The sequence below is a fragment of the Macrosteles quadrilineatus genome, unplaced genomic scaffold (assembly GCF_028750875.1).
Source record: "Macrosteles quadrilineatus isolate MER2022 unplaced genomic scaffold, UCM_ALF_1.0 Scaffold_4__1_contigs__length_99947679, whole genome shotgun sequence".
Lineage (NCBI taxonomy): Eukaryota > Metazoa > Arthropoda > Insecta > Hemiptera > Cicadellidae > Macrosteles > Macrosteles quadrilineatus.
In genome coordinates, this window is record NW_026542597.1 from 73,649,828 (window position 1) to 73,668,014 (window position 18,187).

General features: G+C 36.0%; 1 protein-coding gene across 1 annotated transcript in view; it reads right to left on the minus strand.

Annotated features, from left to right (window-relative positions):
* LOC128993053 (uncharacterized) overlaps positions 1–14,018 on the minus strand; it is a 42,167-nt gene extending 28,149 nt beyond the window's left edge. Inside the window, exons 1-5 of the mRNA XM_054416808.1 lie at positions 13,963–14,018; positions 12,463–12,609; positions 9,560–9,856; positions 6,833–6,938; positions 2,146–2,224 (exon numbers count right to left, since the gene is read on the minus strand). Of these exons, the coding sequence (XP_054272783.1) occupies positions 2,146–2,224; positions 6,833–6,938; positions 9,560–9,856; positions 12,463–12,609; positions 13,963–14,018 (685 nt within the window). The remainder of the gene's footprint in view (positions 1–2,145; positions 2,225–6,832; positions 6,939–9,559; positions 9,857–12,462; positions 12,610–13,962) is intronic.
* Positions 14,019–18,187: the final 4,169 nt, after the last annotated feature.

Sequence of the window (18,187 nt, forward strand, 5' to 3'; positions counted from 1 at the left end):
ATGCCAGGATTTCAGGCCGATCAGTATATTGCCCGCAATATCAAAAGGCCTTGAAAGAATTGTGCACTGCCAAATGACGGATTTTCTGACTGACAACAACATACTTTGCAGCTTTCAGTCTGGTTTTCGAACGGCTCACAGCACAGAAACAGCACTATTACGTGTGACGGACGACATTAGACAAGCAATGGAACGTCGGCAGGGTACAATTCTAACACTATTTGATTTTTCGAAAGCTTTCGACTGCGTAAATCATAATCTTCTTCTGGAAAAGTTAAGGGCCATAGGGTTTTCAAATGGTGTATTGGACTGGCTGGGATCTTATCTGTCAGGCAGGCGGCAATGTGTTGAGGTTGATGACGTACGATCTGACTGGGAGACAGTTACTTGTGGTGTGCCTCAGGGGTCAATCCTTGGCCCTCTACTGTTTGTACTATACATAAATGACCTGAGCTCAGTCCTCACACACTGTAAATACCATATGTATGCCGACGACTTACAGATTTATACGCATTTCTCAGCAAAATATATCAATGACAGTGTTCTAAAAATCAACGAAGACATCGAGAAAATCATTACCTGGACTGAAAAACATGGACTTAGACTAAACCATACAAAAACAAGACCAATAATAATTTGTCATTCACGTTTACGAAACTCAATTGACTTTGACACAGTGAACTCAGTAACTATAAATGGGACAGCTTTACTTTACTATGACAAAGTGAAAAATCTAGGACTTACTATAAACTCGACGCTTACCTGGGGAGATGCAGTAGTAGACATACGTAAAAAGGTGTTTGCATCAATCCACTCACTGAAGAAGTTACAGAATTTTTTACCTTTACACATAAAGTTACACCTAGTAAAATCACTTGTCTTCCCTCACTTCACTTACTGTAACTCTGTGATCAATGACATGACTGTAAATCTCGCTGATGCTCTCCAACGCACTCAGAACTACTGTTTAAGATTTGTTTATGATCTGAGACGTAATGAGCGCATCACTCCTTTTTATGTTGATTCTAAATTACTAAAACTATGTGACCTAAGATCAATAAAAATTCTTATGATAACCTATTCAATATTAAAAACAAAATTTCCAAAATATTTTTTAAACGACTTCAAATTTGTAGCTGAAGAAAGTGTAAGAAACTCACGTTCTGCTTCAGTAACTTTGCGTATGCCTCATCATAGAACGGCAGTTTATGACAGAGCGTTTGTTGTTTCTGCTTGTCGCCTTTGGAATGATCTCCCTCTAGCCATAAAAACCCTTGATAGCCGTCCCCGGTTTGTGACAGCACTAAAAAATCTGTTTTCTGGACGTATGGCCATGGTTGGTATATCCTAGGCGTGCGCTTGGTTGATCACTGACAGGTGTGTGTGCGTGTGTGTGTGCTAGTTCTTGCGAGTGTGTGTTGTGTGTGTGCGTGTACGTGTATAGGTGTGTGTGTGTGTGTGGGTGTTTATGTAAGGTGGTATGTTTTAAAAGTGTATTGTTTCTTTTTACATTAAATATTGTAAATAGATTATAGTATTTTATTTGTATTGTACATTGTTTTGTTTTATTTGTATGTTTAGATTTGTATAAACAGGTTAAGTGTAAGAGAGGGCCATGTGGCCCTAACTTTGCCTGACTAAATAAATCATTTTCATTTCATTTCATTTCATTTCATTTCATTTCATTTCATTTCATTTTCATAATAAATGGTCTTGGCTAAGAAACAATTTAGTCAGTAACAAAGCTACGCAGATCATCTCACTCCATTATACATTCACCGTTCATCCACATTCAGCTTAAAATAAACACCGAATTGTGTCTTTCTCTTAAAGAATTGAATTGACCCAATTAGAATTACACAAATCGTCAAGTATGACCTTGCATATTAGAATAAGTTTTGAAAAATTCCTGGATTTAAAAAGTCTTAATTTACAGGCTATTGATAACAAGTAATTAACATGTTAACTACCAGTCTTCACCTCTGTATTAGTTGGCCTTGTGGCACCTGGTAGTGAATGGGTTTAGATAAATATAAAATGGTATAAAGAAACATTAGCCAACAGAGCCTTAAAAAAATAAAATATAGAACTCACAAATGTACATAAAAACTAAATTAGGTTATGACATTAGTGGCCTGTGTTTACCTTCAATAGGAGTTTCTTGATTTTGAGGCTCAAGATACGTCCCCTCTACCATCTGGCCCGTGCTGCTTTCCATGCTTAGCTGGAAAAACATAAGCTAGTTACAAATTTAATTTTCCATACAGGCAGTAGCGGCTAGCCCATAAGGACTCTCGGACGCCGCCCTCCCAACAATACAGAAATCAATATTTTTTTTTATTTATGTAATAAAAAAATAATATGTCGTAATTAAAATTAAATTACAATTACTTACGACTACTTAATCAATATGATAATAATATGAAATGAAATAGTTTTAAATTTTGAATCCAGTAATGACTGTTTTGCGATAGTCGCTTTCATAATGTGGAATGCGGACGGCGGCAACCTCCGTCCCAAACTCAATGCATGTAGTCTTATGGTAGAAACACCTAACAGCGCTGAGGGTGCCGTGACGTCATTCCAATGCTTTACAATAGGGACTCTGGGGCAGAGTCCAAAGCTGCGCGCGCATCCATAAATCAGGGCAGCCACCCTAAACTGGATAATTCTGCATCACACACGATTAGGATAGGAAGAACCATGTTGGCAGCGCTGGAGCCATCATCCACACTGTCACTACCATAAACATTAACTAACCTCACTTCTTTCCATGTCCATGACCACAGTTCAGTTATAGTTTAGTGCCAAACGACCTGTTGTTTTGTGATCAATAGTGTTTAGTGATAGTGATGGAGGCGTAAGGAAGGCAGCGGTAGTTTGTTGAAGATTGAAAGAGCTAAGTAGAAATTATTAATAGTTATACTTAATTGATTGAGTTAGTTAGTTGGTATCTTTGAGTCAATAGCCTAAGTTACGTCTGTAGTTTTAGTATAGGCTAACCTAATCAACCCGAAAACTAAGTAAACTAACCATAGGTAAAGTGACTCGGACAATTTTAGTTATAGTTACTTATTATTAAGTCTTAATAAGTTATTACGGGTAAATTTGCCGTGGGCTGAAGGCCTAAATCTAAATATTAATGGACGGCGGCATTTCGTTGTCGTCGACGGCTAACGTCACTAACGAAGTTAGCCTGATTATCAATGAAGGGATCAAAAATATTGACCACAGAATTTCTTTGAAAAAATTAGGACCTCCTAGACCTTTCATGAACATAAACCAAATTCAAAACAGTTCAAAGAATAAGAATAGCTTCACACGAAAATTTTCGCCACATATGTACAATCATGCAGATTGGCTATGTGGTTGTTCAATTAAAAATTCATTTTTCTGCTACACTTGTTTGGTCATGGGGGTTCAAGATAGAGCATGGACTGTAGACGGCATTTCAGACCTTAAACATCTACTGGAAAAAGTAAAAAAACACAAAACAAGTGAAAAACACATAAATGCGTCAATAGAATATGCTGTTTTAGGTAAAGTTGATATTAGATGCCAATTGGACAATGCATATAGGTTAAAAATACAAAAACAAAATGAAGATGTTTCGAAAAATCGATACATTCTAAGTAAGCTAATTGATGCAATTAAATTTTGTGGAGCGTTTGAATTAGCATTACGAGGACATGATGAACGCGAAAATTCAAAAAAATCCTGGCATATTTCGTGGTTTGGTTAACCTTATGGCGGAGCTGGATGTAACATTGCAACAGCACATAAATCAAACAAATAACCGAGTGTTTTTGGGTCTGTCTAAAACCATACAGAACGAGTTATTGGACTCAATATATTACGTTTGTCTGCAAATGATTCGTGACGAATTGACACAAACCGACTATGTTGCTATTGAAGCCGACGAAACAACAGACTGTGCCACTTTATCCCAACTAGTATTTGTTATTAGGTACGAGCTGAATGGCACGATTCACGAGCGATTTATCACTTTTATTAGACCAAAAGGCCATGATGCAGAATCAGTTAGCGAAACAATTTTTGAAGTATTAGAGCAATTAAACCTCGACAAAACTCCTGATAAAGTCATTGCCCAGAGCTACGATGGGGCTTCCGTAATGAGTGGCCAACACACGGGAGTACAAGCGCGTGTAAAATCTAAATATAAGAATGCAAATTTTGTCCACTGTTACGCACATCAATTAAACTTAATCATTGAACGCAGTGCTACACAAAATAAGCAGGTTAAGATATTCTTCAGTAATATCGAGGGGTTTTCATCATTCTTTTCCCAGTCAACAAAGAGAACTGCAGTTCTCGATGAGATAGTAAAACGTCGTATTCCAAAAAGCTCAGGTACTCGGTGGAATTTTAAATCCAGAATTGTAAGCACAATTTTTAATTATCAAAGAGAGTTGGAGGAATGTTTAAGTTACATACTCGACGATGACACCAATGACTATGCCACAATAAATAAAGCTGTTGGCCTAAGAAGTATTCTAAAAGACGAAGACTTTATTTTCTGGCTGGACTTTTTCAATCAAATACTGCCCCACAGTGACATTCTGTACAACCAACTGCAGCAAACAACAATTGATTGCGTCAAGGCGTTTAAGTTTGTCGGCGATTTCAAAACTGTGGTAGATCGCGTAAGAAACTCGACCATGTTAGATAAACCGAGAGATAGTGAACCCGAATCGAGCAAAAAGCGGAGAAGGCACGACGATCAAAAACGCGTCGTCGCAAAGGAAGTGTGTGACATAATTACGTCGGGAATTGATGACCGTTTTACGTTTGTAAATCATTTGTCCGCGGCAAAACTGTTTCAGCCAAGTTTGTTTGGGGAGTTTAAAACCAAGTTTCCCGAAAAAGAGTTACACGCTGCTGCGGAACTATTTAGCCTAAATAAAACTGAATTGAAACAGGAGTTAAATGTTATTTACAATAGGGATGATTTTTCAACGGCCACAGGGTCATTAAGACTACTCAACTTTGTCTATGACAACAACCTCAAAGATGTGCTTCCAGAGTCAATCAAACTTTTAAAAATCATAAGCACAATACCTATGACTACTTCGGAAAGTGAACGTTGTTTCTCTACTTTGAAACGAATTAAAACGTTTACCAGGAGTACCATGAAACAAGACAGACTAAGTGCGCTTGCTATGTGTTCTATCGAAAAAAAGCTGTTGTCAACTTTAAATTTCAACGAAAAAGTAATAGATCACTTCGCCGGGCAGAAAGAAAGGAGGATGGATTTCACATTCAAACAGTACAATTAAAGTTAGGCCTTATCCTCATGGTATGGTTTTCTACTCATATTGCCGTGGATGTTTTAATATAAAATACAATTAGTCAAGCCTTACCCTCATGGTTTGGTTTTCTATTCGTTATTGCCGTGGGTGTTTAAATTATACAATTCAATCAATGTCAGGCCTTACCGTTTGGTTATCTACTCATTATTGCCGTGGATTTTTTACTATTAAATTATCAATTGTTAGTTATATGTTCAATACAGTGTAGTCCCGTTTTACAAGGCCGTAGGCAGGGAGGGGGTTAGAGGGTCAAACCCCTCCCCCAAAATTCCGAAATTGAGCAGTACAAATTAAAACTAGGTTTAAAAAGTTGAATTATGAAATAGAAACCACAATAGAGGATTAATTGTTATGTTTTGCAATATCTATTCATATTTAATATAGGCCTAGTTCTATTAGGATAATAAATCTGATCTATTAAATAAATTGGTAAAAAATATTTAAAAAATATACTTTACTTTACTCTACTTATGTCTATTTGCTCATGCATGACAAACAACAGGTGAAATGGGAGTTTTTGGACTATTATTGGACACAGTTTTAGGCGTTAAAATTGCTTCAGAAAGTCACCAAACGGCTTTAAAAATTTAAAATTTTTTCAGGGGGAGGACCCCCGGACCCCCCTCTTCTGTTGGGGGGTGCTCCACACCCCCCAAACCCCCCCGAGCCCCCCCCCCTAGACTAGGTCCTAGAGCCGCCACTGCATACAGGTAAGAAACACAATAGACAAATAGAATGAATATAGACCCGCAGCAGTGTTGCGGTTAGCATATGTTTCGGCGCCCTCTGCTAGGAGTGTAGAGTAGTTACGGCACACACCGCTGCAGCGTCAGCTGGCAGCATACTAGACTAATGGTAGATTCCAGACCATTGTTGTAGCATCACATGGTTAAACATAAGAAATCTATAATTGCATATTTCTAGCAGCTTCCTGAATGACCTTAGCCCGCGTTTACCCGAGGCCAGTAGGCCTAGAGGTTTATGGTCCCAGGGAACTTGAAGCATGATAGCTGAGGCAGGTAACCTGTCTGCCAACTAGCCTTGTGTATACACGGCTTATGAGGTAATACAGTGACATAGCCGGGGGGGGGGGGGGGGGTCCTGGGGGTCCGGACCCCCCTTCCGGTCTTAAATATAATATTTTTTTGTTAAATTTAATGTAAAATTATATAATCAATACTGTATTGACATTGGGGTTGATTATTTTCAATGCCATGAGAGCTAGAAAAGACCGTTTTAGGGCCTATATATTTTTAAAAATTTTCCCCGACATCCCTTTTACCTGGGGGGTTATTGAAGACCCCCCCCCCTATTTTGAAATCCTGGCTACGTCACTGGGTAATACAGCACAGTATCATCTGCACAAACTAGTATCATCTGGTTACTACATTCAAATGTATATGATGGTTTATTATTATTCGATTAAATTCTTTGGGTTTGATCTAAAGTTTGTTAAACCAAAAATGAAGCAAACTCCTCCTTCCAGTTATGTTTTTACAAACCTCTCTCTGGTTATTTTGAGTTTCTGGTTCCATTTCAAATTGTGTTGGCTGTGGTTCTATACTTCTCAGGTTTTCAAAATGTTCTTCAATATCTTTTGTCAACAATCTGAAAATCGTTTATCAAATTAAAATGAAAGAAATGTAAATGAAAAGAAGTATTTGTACAGTTAAAGTTCACAGTAAGTTGTCCTATCAGTTTTACTGTGTCAGAAAGTTGGTGTTTTATATAGAAATCAGTCACTTAAATCAACACACTATATCGGGAAAAAACTGTTATTTGATTTTAAATGCAAGAAAGTAATGTATTAAGTAAGTACGGTATCATGTGAAGTTAAGTACAGGGTGTTTACAAAAGAATGTCAGGATTTTAAATGGTAATGGTTTGGATAGGCCTACTATTTAAGGTAACTAAACTTTTTATACATCAAATTGAAGCTAAAATAGCTAAGTTTTGTTTCCCGTATAGCCGGGGAGGAAACTTTGACCTTGGCATGCGCAAAATAGGTGCACGGTGGTAGGCCGCAATTGTGACTCATACGCCTGACGCCCCAGTCGCTAGTACAATGTTTACGGAGCAACAGAAGGCACAGAGTGTAATCTGTAGTTGGCAGAGTTTATATCGATTGCAAAATTAAACTTAATTTAAATCTAACTGATGATAAAGAAATTTGACGCTGATTTAATGAGATTAGTGGCACCTTAGTGTTTTAAAAAGACATTCACCTGGCCAGCTAAAAACAAGCGATGACATAGACAAAGAAATTCAACAATGCTGCATCAGAAGCCCAAAAAATCGATTGCCCAACAAAGTCTTCAGTTGAACATACCTAAATCGACACTTCAAAATGTTATACTGTATACGTAAAAGATGGAGTTGTACCTAAAAAGATTCAGTTAAGACATCAGATAAACCTGCCCATTGCCCTTAGAAGCGTACAGATTTTGCCAATTTTACGCTCATATAAGACTGATGAAAATCTGAATTTTTTAAATTATTCCGAATTGTATCAAAGTATGAGAAAAAACTTTGTTCTTTTTGTAATTTGACGCTTAATTGTTTAAATCATTTAATTATCTTGAATAGTCCTCAAGCAACGACCGGTAAAATCCCGGCATTCTTTTATAAACACTCTGTATTTACATAGTTAATGTTAGGAATAAGCCATCCTAAGAGTTTTTTGACTTAGTAAAAAAATGTGGGTATTCAACATAAATCAGTCATTTAAATCAAGACACTTTGTCTGCGGTTCAATTCAACTACTTCCACATTGATTTACAAACTAGCAACAACATTAATATGGGGATGAAATGTCTTGTTCTACGAGGGTTGTTTTTTAAGTAAGGGCCGTTTTTATTTTTATCAAAAGATACAAATAATTTTGTAAAATAATTGCTATTTTCTGATTCTACACACTTTTACCTATTTTTCTATATAGTTGCATTGTTTATTTAAGGACTTGTCACAACGTACAACTAAGTTTTTAATTCCCTCTTCAAAGAATTCGGCCGCCTGCTCCGACAGCCAAGAGTTCACGGCCGCTTTCACTTCATCGTCGTCATTGAAGCGCTGCCCGCCAAGATGGTGTTTCAGATACCGGAAAAAGTGAAAATCGCTAGGAGCAAGGTCAGGGCTGTATGGTGCATGGTCCAAAACTTCCCAGCCAAAAGAATCAATCAAATCCCGAGTCTTTTGAGAGTTGTGAGGCCTAGCGTTATCGTGCAGGAGCAAAACTCCTTTTGTCAGCATGCCGCGCCATTTGTTTTGAATTGCTCTGCGGAGCTTCTTTAGAGTTGCACAGTAGGCATCTGAGTTGATCGTCGTTCCTCGTGGCATAAAGTCCACTAGCAAAACACCGCGCCGGTCCCAGAACACAGTTGCCATAATCTTGCGCTTTGACAGAGTCTGTTTGGCTTTGACATTGACAGGTGAGGTTGTGTGTCGCCATTCCATTGATTGTCGCTTGCTTTCGGGAGTGATATGAGATACCCACATTTCATCTCCAGTGACAATTTGACTCAACATGTCATCCCCTTCTTCGTCGTAAAGAGTAAAAAAGTCCAATGAAGTGGCAAATCTCTTCACTTTGTGGTCCTCTGTGAGGAGTCTGGGTACCCACCGAGAACACAATTTCTTAAAGTTTAGCTTTTCAGACACAACTTTGTACAAAACTGATCTTGAAACTTGTGGAAATTGCAAAGAAAGAGTGGAAATTAAATTGTGAATCTTCTGTCCTCACGAACCTTTGTTTCGACTGCAGCCACCAAATCATCAGTGATCACAGAGGGCCGGCCTGAGCGTTCTTCGTCATGGACGTTTTGACGGCCATTTTTAAACTCTCTAACCCATTGTCGCACTTTACCTTCACTCATTGCACTCAAGCCATTAACTTCTGTTAACTGACGATGAATTTCTGCAGTTGATATGCTTCTATCGGTCAAAAAACGTATCACTGACCGTATCTCACACGCGGCGGGCGATTCAATAATCGTAAACATTATAAAGTAGCACGTCAGCTACAGAGCTGCAACTGGCATCAGTGTGAACGGGAATGATGCCGGCAAGTGGCGCGGTGGCTTGTTGCGGCATCCGCGCGAACTACGGGACTATACACGCAACCGGCCCTTACTTAAAAAACAACCCTCGTATTAATAGTCAAAGGTAATGCTTACACCAATAAATACTGGCTATTTCTAAGCTATAATAAATTTATAAAAAATTAAACTTACGATTCTAGTTTAGAACGATTCTTGTGACAAACACTAAATATTTTTGAATGGTCGTCTTCAATGTGTATTTCTTCATAATCCCAGTTTGGCTCTTTTTTTATTACAGCTTGACTATTATAGGGATCCACATCTGTATTAGTAAAGATATCACTTTTGGACGATGCGCAAGGACCAAAATGTGTTGAATCTTTAACACAATCTTGCTCAGTTTCAACAACAGTTCCAAAACTTAGCGGATCTGTGCAGGGCTCATATTCCTTGTTGGTGTTAGATAAAATATTTTCCCCCTTAGGTTCACTGTCAACAAAAATCATTCAGTTATTTTATTTTCATCAGTTATAAATCAATATTTTCTAATAAATTACCGTAGCCTACATAAAATAATAGTAATGTACATGTATACACTAAACCCTACTGGTTGTTACAAAGAATAAGTTACTTTGAATTTATTCTAAATAAACATCCTGCTTTGTAACGAAATGGTGGCTTACATCTTTAATTTTTACAATAAGTTCTGTATTGTATTACAACAGGACGAAAAGGATCAATTAATATTACTAAATCTATTAAAATAAGAAATTTTTATTGACTCTTACCTAACTATAATTTATTTGGAAAAAATATTTGACTTTACTGTATTTTGGGTTTATTTGGGACTTTTCTACTGTCAATACTTAAGAAAAAAGGAGATACGTAGTTTATCTATATATACAGGGTGTCCCGGAACTCTCTACCAATATTTTAGGGCATTGTTCCTCGGTAAGAAACATATCTAAATATCATATTTAAATTGTCCGGAAGTCCTTAGTTACTCAGATAGCCGCCATTTTGTTTTTTTCACTTATTAATTTTTTTCTGAAAATTGGTTAAACATACGAAGTTGAAACTTTGCACAAACATTTATGACAACTAGACAAAGCTACAAAAAAATTATGACAATTTTTCAAATTCATAAAACAAAATGGCGGCTGTTTAAAATTTTGTTTCTTAAATTACTCGAAAACCGTTGATGTTACAAAAATTTTACAAGAATAACTTTTTTAAGGCAATTTTATTACAAATCGATCGACACCTTAATCTTTAAGATCGGACGAGGATTAACTGAGATATGGCAGTTTTAGTGATACGTGACCGCTTTCAGCATGCGCTGCAAATAATATCCGGCGGTCACGTATCACTAAAACTGCCATATCTCAGTTAATACTAGTCCGATCTTAAAGATTAAGGTGTCGATCGATTTGTAATAAAATTGCCTTAAAAAAGTTATTCTTGTAAAATTTTTGTAACATCAACGGTTTTCGAGTAATTTAAGAAACAAAATTTTAAACAGCCGCCATTTTGTTTTATGAATTTGAAAAATCGTCATAATTTTTTTGTAGCTTTGTTTAGTTGTCATAAATGTTTGTGGAAAGTTTCAACTTCGTATGTTTAACCAATTTTCAGAAAAAAATAATAAGTGAAAAAAACAAAATGGTGGCTATCTGAGTAACTAAGGACTTCCGGACAATTTAAATATGATATTTAGATATGTTTCTTACCCAGGAACAATGCCCTAAAATATTGGTAGAGAGTTCCGGGACACCCTGTATAAGAGGCAAAGCCCTTACTGACTCACTGACTGACTCACTGACTCACTCACTCACTCATCACTAATTCTCCCACTTCCCATTTACCTAGGAGGCTGAAATTCGGTACACCGATTCTTTGGGCATTAAATAGGAAAACTAAGTAGTTTTTATTCTGATCGGGCTTCCGGGCTCCGCCCCAGTGGCTCTGGAGTTTCCCATGTTAACCTTATGATTTTTCATATTTAAAAGAAATTAATGAATCTTAACAGCTGTTTCAATTGAACAAGTTGGTTCTGTTCTGTGATGTTCAATTATATGTTCAATAATTGAGCCATGCGAATACTTATGAAGTAAAACGGGGCAAAGCCCGCGGGTACAGCTAGTTTAAGTATACAATGCAAACAGCTTTAGAATAATGATTATATAATTCCATATGATTAGCACTTCATTTTTTAATATTGGTAATTGGTCTGATTTTGATGAAATTTGGCATGAATGTGTAGGGTAGGATAAACTAAATGAATTCGCAAACCAGCAAGATCGAGTCTTGGGAATGATGTTATGGAGTTGTAAAACTATTCAACAACTGTTTTTTTTTTCAAATATTTAAACTGAAAACGTAAAAAATATAATTTTTTTGTTAGGCATACAAACCTAGGCCTACTATTAGGCCTACTACTACTATTATAGAGTTAAAAGAAAACCAGATAATTTTGAATATTTAAGCGTTGTTCTACAATAATTATTATGCTTACAGAGAAAAAATAACCTGTTGTAGTTAGGCTACTTCTTTTTGGATATTTTGTAATTATATTTGGAAAATTTACTATACTATAATATGAGCAACCTTTGCGCACAATGTTTTTAAAAACGGCTCCTATGAATCTCTCCAAATTCTTTTTAAATAGTCTACCTACTCTACGGTTAAGTTTACAAAAAAGAAACAATTTTTTCCTTCCCTGTAGCAGGAAACCTATCTAGGCCATACTTGTTAAACCTAATATATTAATTAAATAGGGAATAAATCTGACAAAGTAGGCCCTAGGCCTATACTAAAATAAAAATCCAATCTAAAAATGGATGCTTAGTCTGCAAATTAGTCGCGGCAGGGATTGTCACATTTAATGTTGTGGGAACGGTTTCAGGATTTTATTTTACTATTAAAATTATATAGGCCTATATATAAAATTATATATGTAACAAAGGCAACATTAATCTTAACATAGTTCAATTAACAATTTTTAAATTCGGTTTGCAATTTATGATGTTCCAACATTACCCTATATCATATAATGAGTTCTAGAATGTTACCAAGTGCTATTGAGGTAGGCCTACCTTCTAAAATAAGACGAATCTCTTAAATATATCTCAACTGATCTAATTATGGATATTTCATTGTCTTCATCGTAATCAGGTTCCTGTTTGATGACGGGGAGTAAATACTTCCCATCAGAATCTGAATGTTCGCCTAAGGGGTCCATTCTGAAACATAATAATTCATGTTAAAAGACGCAAGCCAAAGCCGTGTTAGGTTTGACCAATAAGTTATCTAGGAAATTAATTTATTTACACTAACTTATATCAGTTTTGGAGATTGTATATTAATAATATAAAATGCATGCAACCACTTTGAATATGTTAAAAATTTAAAATTTTGGACCAGAATATACAAATTGCAGTTAAGTATCAAAATAGATTAAATAATTTTGCTTTGGATTTAAAAATAAATAAATGGCTATGAGTTGGCTGAGTTATATCAATGCAAAAATCACCGAGGTGGTAAAATATCTCTTTTGTCAAAAATAAAAATGGATTAAAACATTAAACCACTAAATCTGGATAGATTTTATCATTGACTATTGGATACTGAAAATTTTATTTTCATCTTAATTTTGAATTGAAGTAACTCTCAGTAAAATTGGAATTTTCAAAGTAATAGACCATTTATATATCCCCTAGTAGCAGTGCTCAATTTAAAAAAAAAATGAGGTGCTGAAACTGTAACCTATTTAACACGTTTACCTGCAGCATACATTCAAACAGGCACTCGCCAATGGCGGAGAGGCCTAGCACACCACCGAATCAGCGAACGCAATTGGCATTCAAATATTTCAGTCTGACCAATAATAAACGAGCAGCGGTGATTGTGTTGCATTACCCCGAGAGTGGACATAGTTCAATGGAACACCCAAAGGTAGCAGCACTGCCTGGATTTGTAGCCAGTGTCTTTGTAATGTGGCTCGAAGAGAAAATATCCCCTAAACCGGGACAAAAGCATTGCGAAATAGGATTTTACGGGAAATCTTAGAACCAACCTACACAAAAATAAAGCTTGTATTCTAAGCTACAGGCTGGCAATGATTATATCGTTCCCCAGCAATGGCTGAGTTCATACTGAGCTAATGTAGTGGGAGTGGCACGACTACATCTATAGATGTAGTCCGCACTGAAAGTATTAATGTGTTTAGTACCTATTTATTCAAAAGTTTTTATCTTTTCGAAAGAGAGGTACCAGAAAGCTGTTCTGCTGCAAATCGAGCACTGCCTAGTAATAATGCAGATATTTTTTTAGCACTTTGAAAAGTTTTGAGTCTTTTAGGTAAGTTAGTGTCTAAGCCTGGGCCGTATTCCCTATTGGGAAGGCCCAGGCTTCAAATAGGCCTCAAACAAGGCCCCAGGCAATAAGGCCCCAGGCAATAAGGCCTCAAATTTATTTTCTTGATAAATTTATTTCACCGATAATCTGTTTTACGGGAGACGTTAATAAAATCTCCGTGACCGCAAAAGAGCTTAAAAATTTTGCCATAAACGTAGGAGTTGTCTCTCACTATTCACCTGCGATCGCGGAAGATGTCCAGAATTTTATCGTTAACGCGGGAGTCGAAGATCATGTCCTCTCAAACTCGGAAGATCTTCACGATTTGGTCATGATCGAAGGAGACGAAGATGATGTCCCCGCGCTCGCTCGAGATATTGTTCAATATTCCTGCACGATAGATGTTTATGGTTTTCCGCAACCACAGGAGACATTCATGACGAAGATGATGCCTCTGCGGTCGCGCATGATGTTTACTATTTTGACATTAACGTAGCCCTTCACGATACCCTCGCGGCTGTTGTATATGTCCACGATTTTACTGTGACCAAAGAAGACATTTACAATTTGCTTGCGATTTAAGATTTTGTATAGGCCTAAACCAATTATAGTAAGTACAATACCTACCCAAGATCAATAAATTAATATATTTTTCATTCATTATTTCCAAAAATAACCGATTTTGATCCTTTGCCCAAAGGACATTTTTTTTTATTTGACCCGAAATAAATTTAAAATGTCTGGCCCCGACCTAAAACCCCTAACTTAATATTATTATTTTTAAATTATTGACGTAATTATTAGCTAGTGTCCTAGGTCTTTTTGCAGATCGATTTTTGGGAACAAAAGGTCAATTCATCGAGTTGAAGCATAAACCCAATGTATTTCTAAACCCTCAAGTTCCAACCTTCGAAGAATCAGATTATAGAGGGGTCTCTCTGTTGGGACAATAGACAATAGACAATAGACAAGTTTATTAGTCATTAATTAATTCACAAGAATTACAATAGACATCGTCAATTTAAACAATAGAAACATTATTTATAAACAACTATAAAATTTAAGTCTTTGTTTACAAATTGTAAATTGAAGAAATCACTTAACTTGTACATAGGATTAGCTTTACACCAAGAGAGCAGTTTTTTTGAAAATTCATTTAAGGGCAATGCACGAAAATCAACTGGAAACATGTTAAATATTTTGATCCCCAAGTGGGTATGATAGTTTTGAGATCTAGACAGTCTTACTCTACTTACATCAATAAAATTTCTATTTCTAGTTAAGTGGCTATGGACATTTCCTCTTAAAACATGTTTGTTTGAGTTCTTTTTCACAAAAATGGAGACTTCATAAATATACAGATTTACAACAGTTAATATACTAGATTCTATGAACAGAGATTTACAATGGTCTAATCTTTTGGCACCAGTAACAATTCTAATGACTTTTTTCTGTATCAATAACACCTTACCAATACCAACTCCATTACCCCAAATCACAATACCAAATCTTATGATGCTCTCAAAAAATGCAAAATAGGCTAATTTCAAATAGCTATTAGTGACATGATTCCTTAAACTGCTTAATAAACATTTGACTCTGGATAACCTTGTACAGATAAAATCAATATGATGCTGCCAAGACAGCCTATTGTCAATATATATACCTAAAAGCTTAACAGAACTAAAATCACAGATGTCATGGGTTGAAACCAATAAATTGTCAGTTTTGTCAACATTTAAAAGCAAGCCATTTGCAGAGAACCACTCTGTCGATTCACCTAAGGCATTTTCTGATAGGCAGTGCAACTGCCCTAAGTCACTGTGGCTACAGAACAGTGTTGTGTCGTCTGCATAGATTGTGACATCACTACAAGAAACATTAACAGATAGATCATTCATAAGTATTAAAAATAAGATGGGGCCCAAAATTGAACCTTGCGGAACTCCAAAATTAACATGAGTGACTTGCGATGTAATACCATTGACCTCAACCATTTGCCTACGATTACTAAGATATGACACAAATAAATCTAATTCACAGCCTTGAAAACCATAATGAGCTAATTTGTCTACAAGAATGGGATGATTAACACAGTCAAACGCTTTACTCAGATCACATAAGGTGATCTGAGCAAAGCACCTATCCTCTAAAGCGTTAAAAAGATTATTTACAACATGATCCACCGCTAAAGTTGATGAAAGACCTAAACCTATAAGCAAATTGACAGTTACTAAACAGATTACTATGTTCAAAAAAATTACATAGCCTACCTGGTTTTTGACTATTTTTTCCATAACTTTAGCCATTGTAGAAATACATGAAATGGGTCGGTAACTGCTAGGCAAATTTTTGTCCCCTTTTTTGTACACCGGGACAACCCTTGACAATTTCATAAAAGATGGAAAAACACCCTCTATGAGACAGCGATTTATACAATAAGTGAAAGGACTTAAAATAGGGAGCAGCTGGGGGCCTCATCAATTGTAAATCCCTGGTCTAAGCACCAATTATTTGCACTTGTAAGGGACTTTAACATAGATGTCCTGAACAAAAAAGTCCCCATGACTAACCAGTTTCAGGATATATAAGTTAGGAACTCATAACTCCACCTAACTTAATCACCTACCTGTGTGGTGGCCACCAATAAAACTGCCATTGATAATGTTGTCACCAAAGTGCCCAATAGTCATGTAACTGTCATTGAAACGGCTAGGGATCTGACCACTTTATGCAGAAGCCTGTTATCAGAGGATGTTTATTCCGGGACTAACTTATATTCCCTTTTTTTAAGTGTGAAACTTGACATGTCCCCAAGTAACTTAATTACCGGTATCTCTTTTGAATAAAAATCTCTCTGAAGGGACATGGGATTTTTTATATAGTTTCTGTCCAAACAGAAGAAGCTTTTAATGGATAAAAAATAACGTTCTAATTTATAATCTTGATGTCGCCTCTCCATTTAAAAAAATTAAAACTAGATTGCAATAGCCTAACCCCTGGATTAGGCCTACCGAAGGAATTCTGGTTTCTGGACAAAAGAGAAAATTGTATTCTCTGATATAAATTAGCCTAACCAGCGACGAGCAATTCAAAAATATTTTTGGAATGATACAAAAAATGTATAGAAAAGTTATTAAAGCAGCAAAGGCTTAAACTCAGGCCTAAGTTTTGCCATCAATGAGCAAATAGACTATAGCATAGATAAAACATACTCCCTTAGTAGATTAGTCATCCTAATGGAACAGCTGAAGCCAATTTTATTGTTAGTTCTGTACGTCCAACTATAGAGGTTATGTTTTGTTTACAATTTGTTTCTTGTTATTGCAGTCATTTAAAACCTAGTTTAACCAAATAAAACGATACAATCATAAACAATAACTGGTCTCCTAGTTATATAACCAAATAGTAAAGCACAAATCATGAAAATAACCCTAAAATAATAGAAACAAAATGTTGTCTACACTAGCGATCAGTGTGGACGTACATGAACTAGACGCAAAAAACAAGCTTCAAAATTTACAATGGGATGAGGAGTCTACTTGTGTTGCTTAGTCTATGACTATAGGTACCTAAAGAGTGTATCTTAGAGAACATCTCAAAAACAATATAGGCCTACAGTAAAATATTAGCAACAATAACTTACTTACGGTATAAACAAATGTAAACAAGTCAAACAAATTTCACTAACTTAAACGTTGATGGAAAAACTTTGGTCAGGGACTTTCCCATCTGCATTGAAATTTTTTTCAAAAGTCAATCCAATAAATTAAGATAGATAAATAACACAGGTAGATATAGGGTAGATGATCCACAAATTTTAAATGATTAACTTACCGCAAAATCTCAATATTTAGCAGTTTTGAGTAAGTTAAGATATTTGAGAGAACCTTTTGTTCGCCACGTAACTGTGGTCTAAACGTGGCTTAATACACATACAGCGTTCAGTGCTATCAGTACTTATAGATTATGTGTTTGTGACAGCCAAATGCACTAAAGCAGGTTTAAAAGCATTATGATCAAGGACATTTGGGTCCAGTATTAATGCTATTAAATTAAAATGCTACTAAGTTGAATAGCCTAATTAGGCTATTCTTAGGAACAAACCAGTGACTAAGATTGTTGGGGAGAGCACTTTTTAGTTTATTTGACAGTTTGACTTAAATCAGAATCAGCTTATGATTTTCAACAAGAAGTTTACCTTTTTTCTCTTTGACTTGGTTGTGAACTAGGGCTTATCAAACATCGTAGTAATTCCTGGCATGGACTTTCCTACGCTTCTCAAGGCTACAAAAACATGACATGTAAAATTGTATTCCTTACTGTACATAGATCTAACATCTCAATTAGGCCTTCTTAATGGCTACTCAATACATACACATTTTTGTACAGCTTGTCTTTGAAGGTAGACTACTTTGTTGACAGCATTTTCAGAATGAAGGAATGTACGGATGAGAAGAAAAG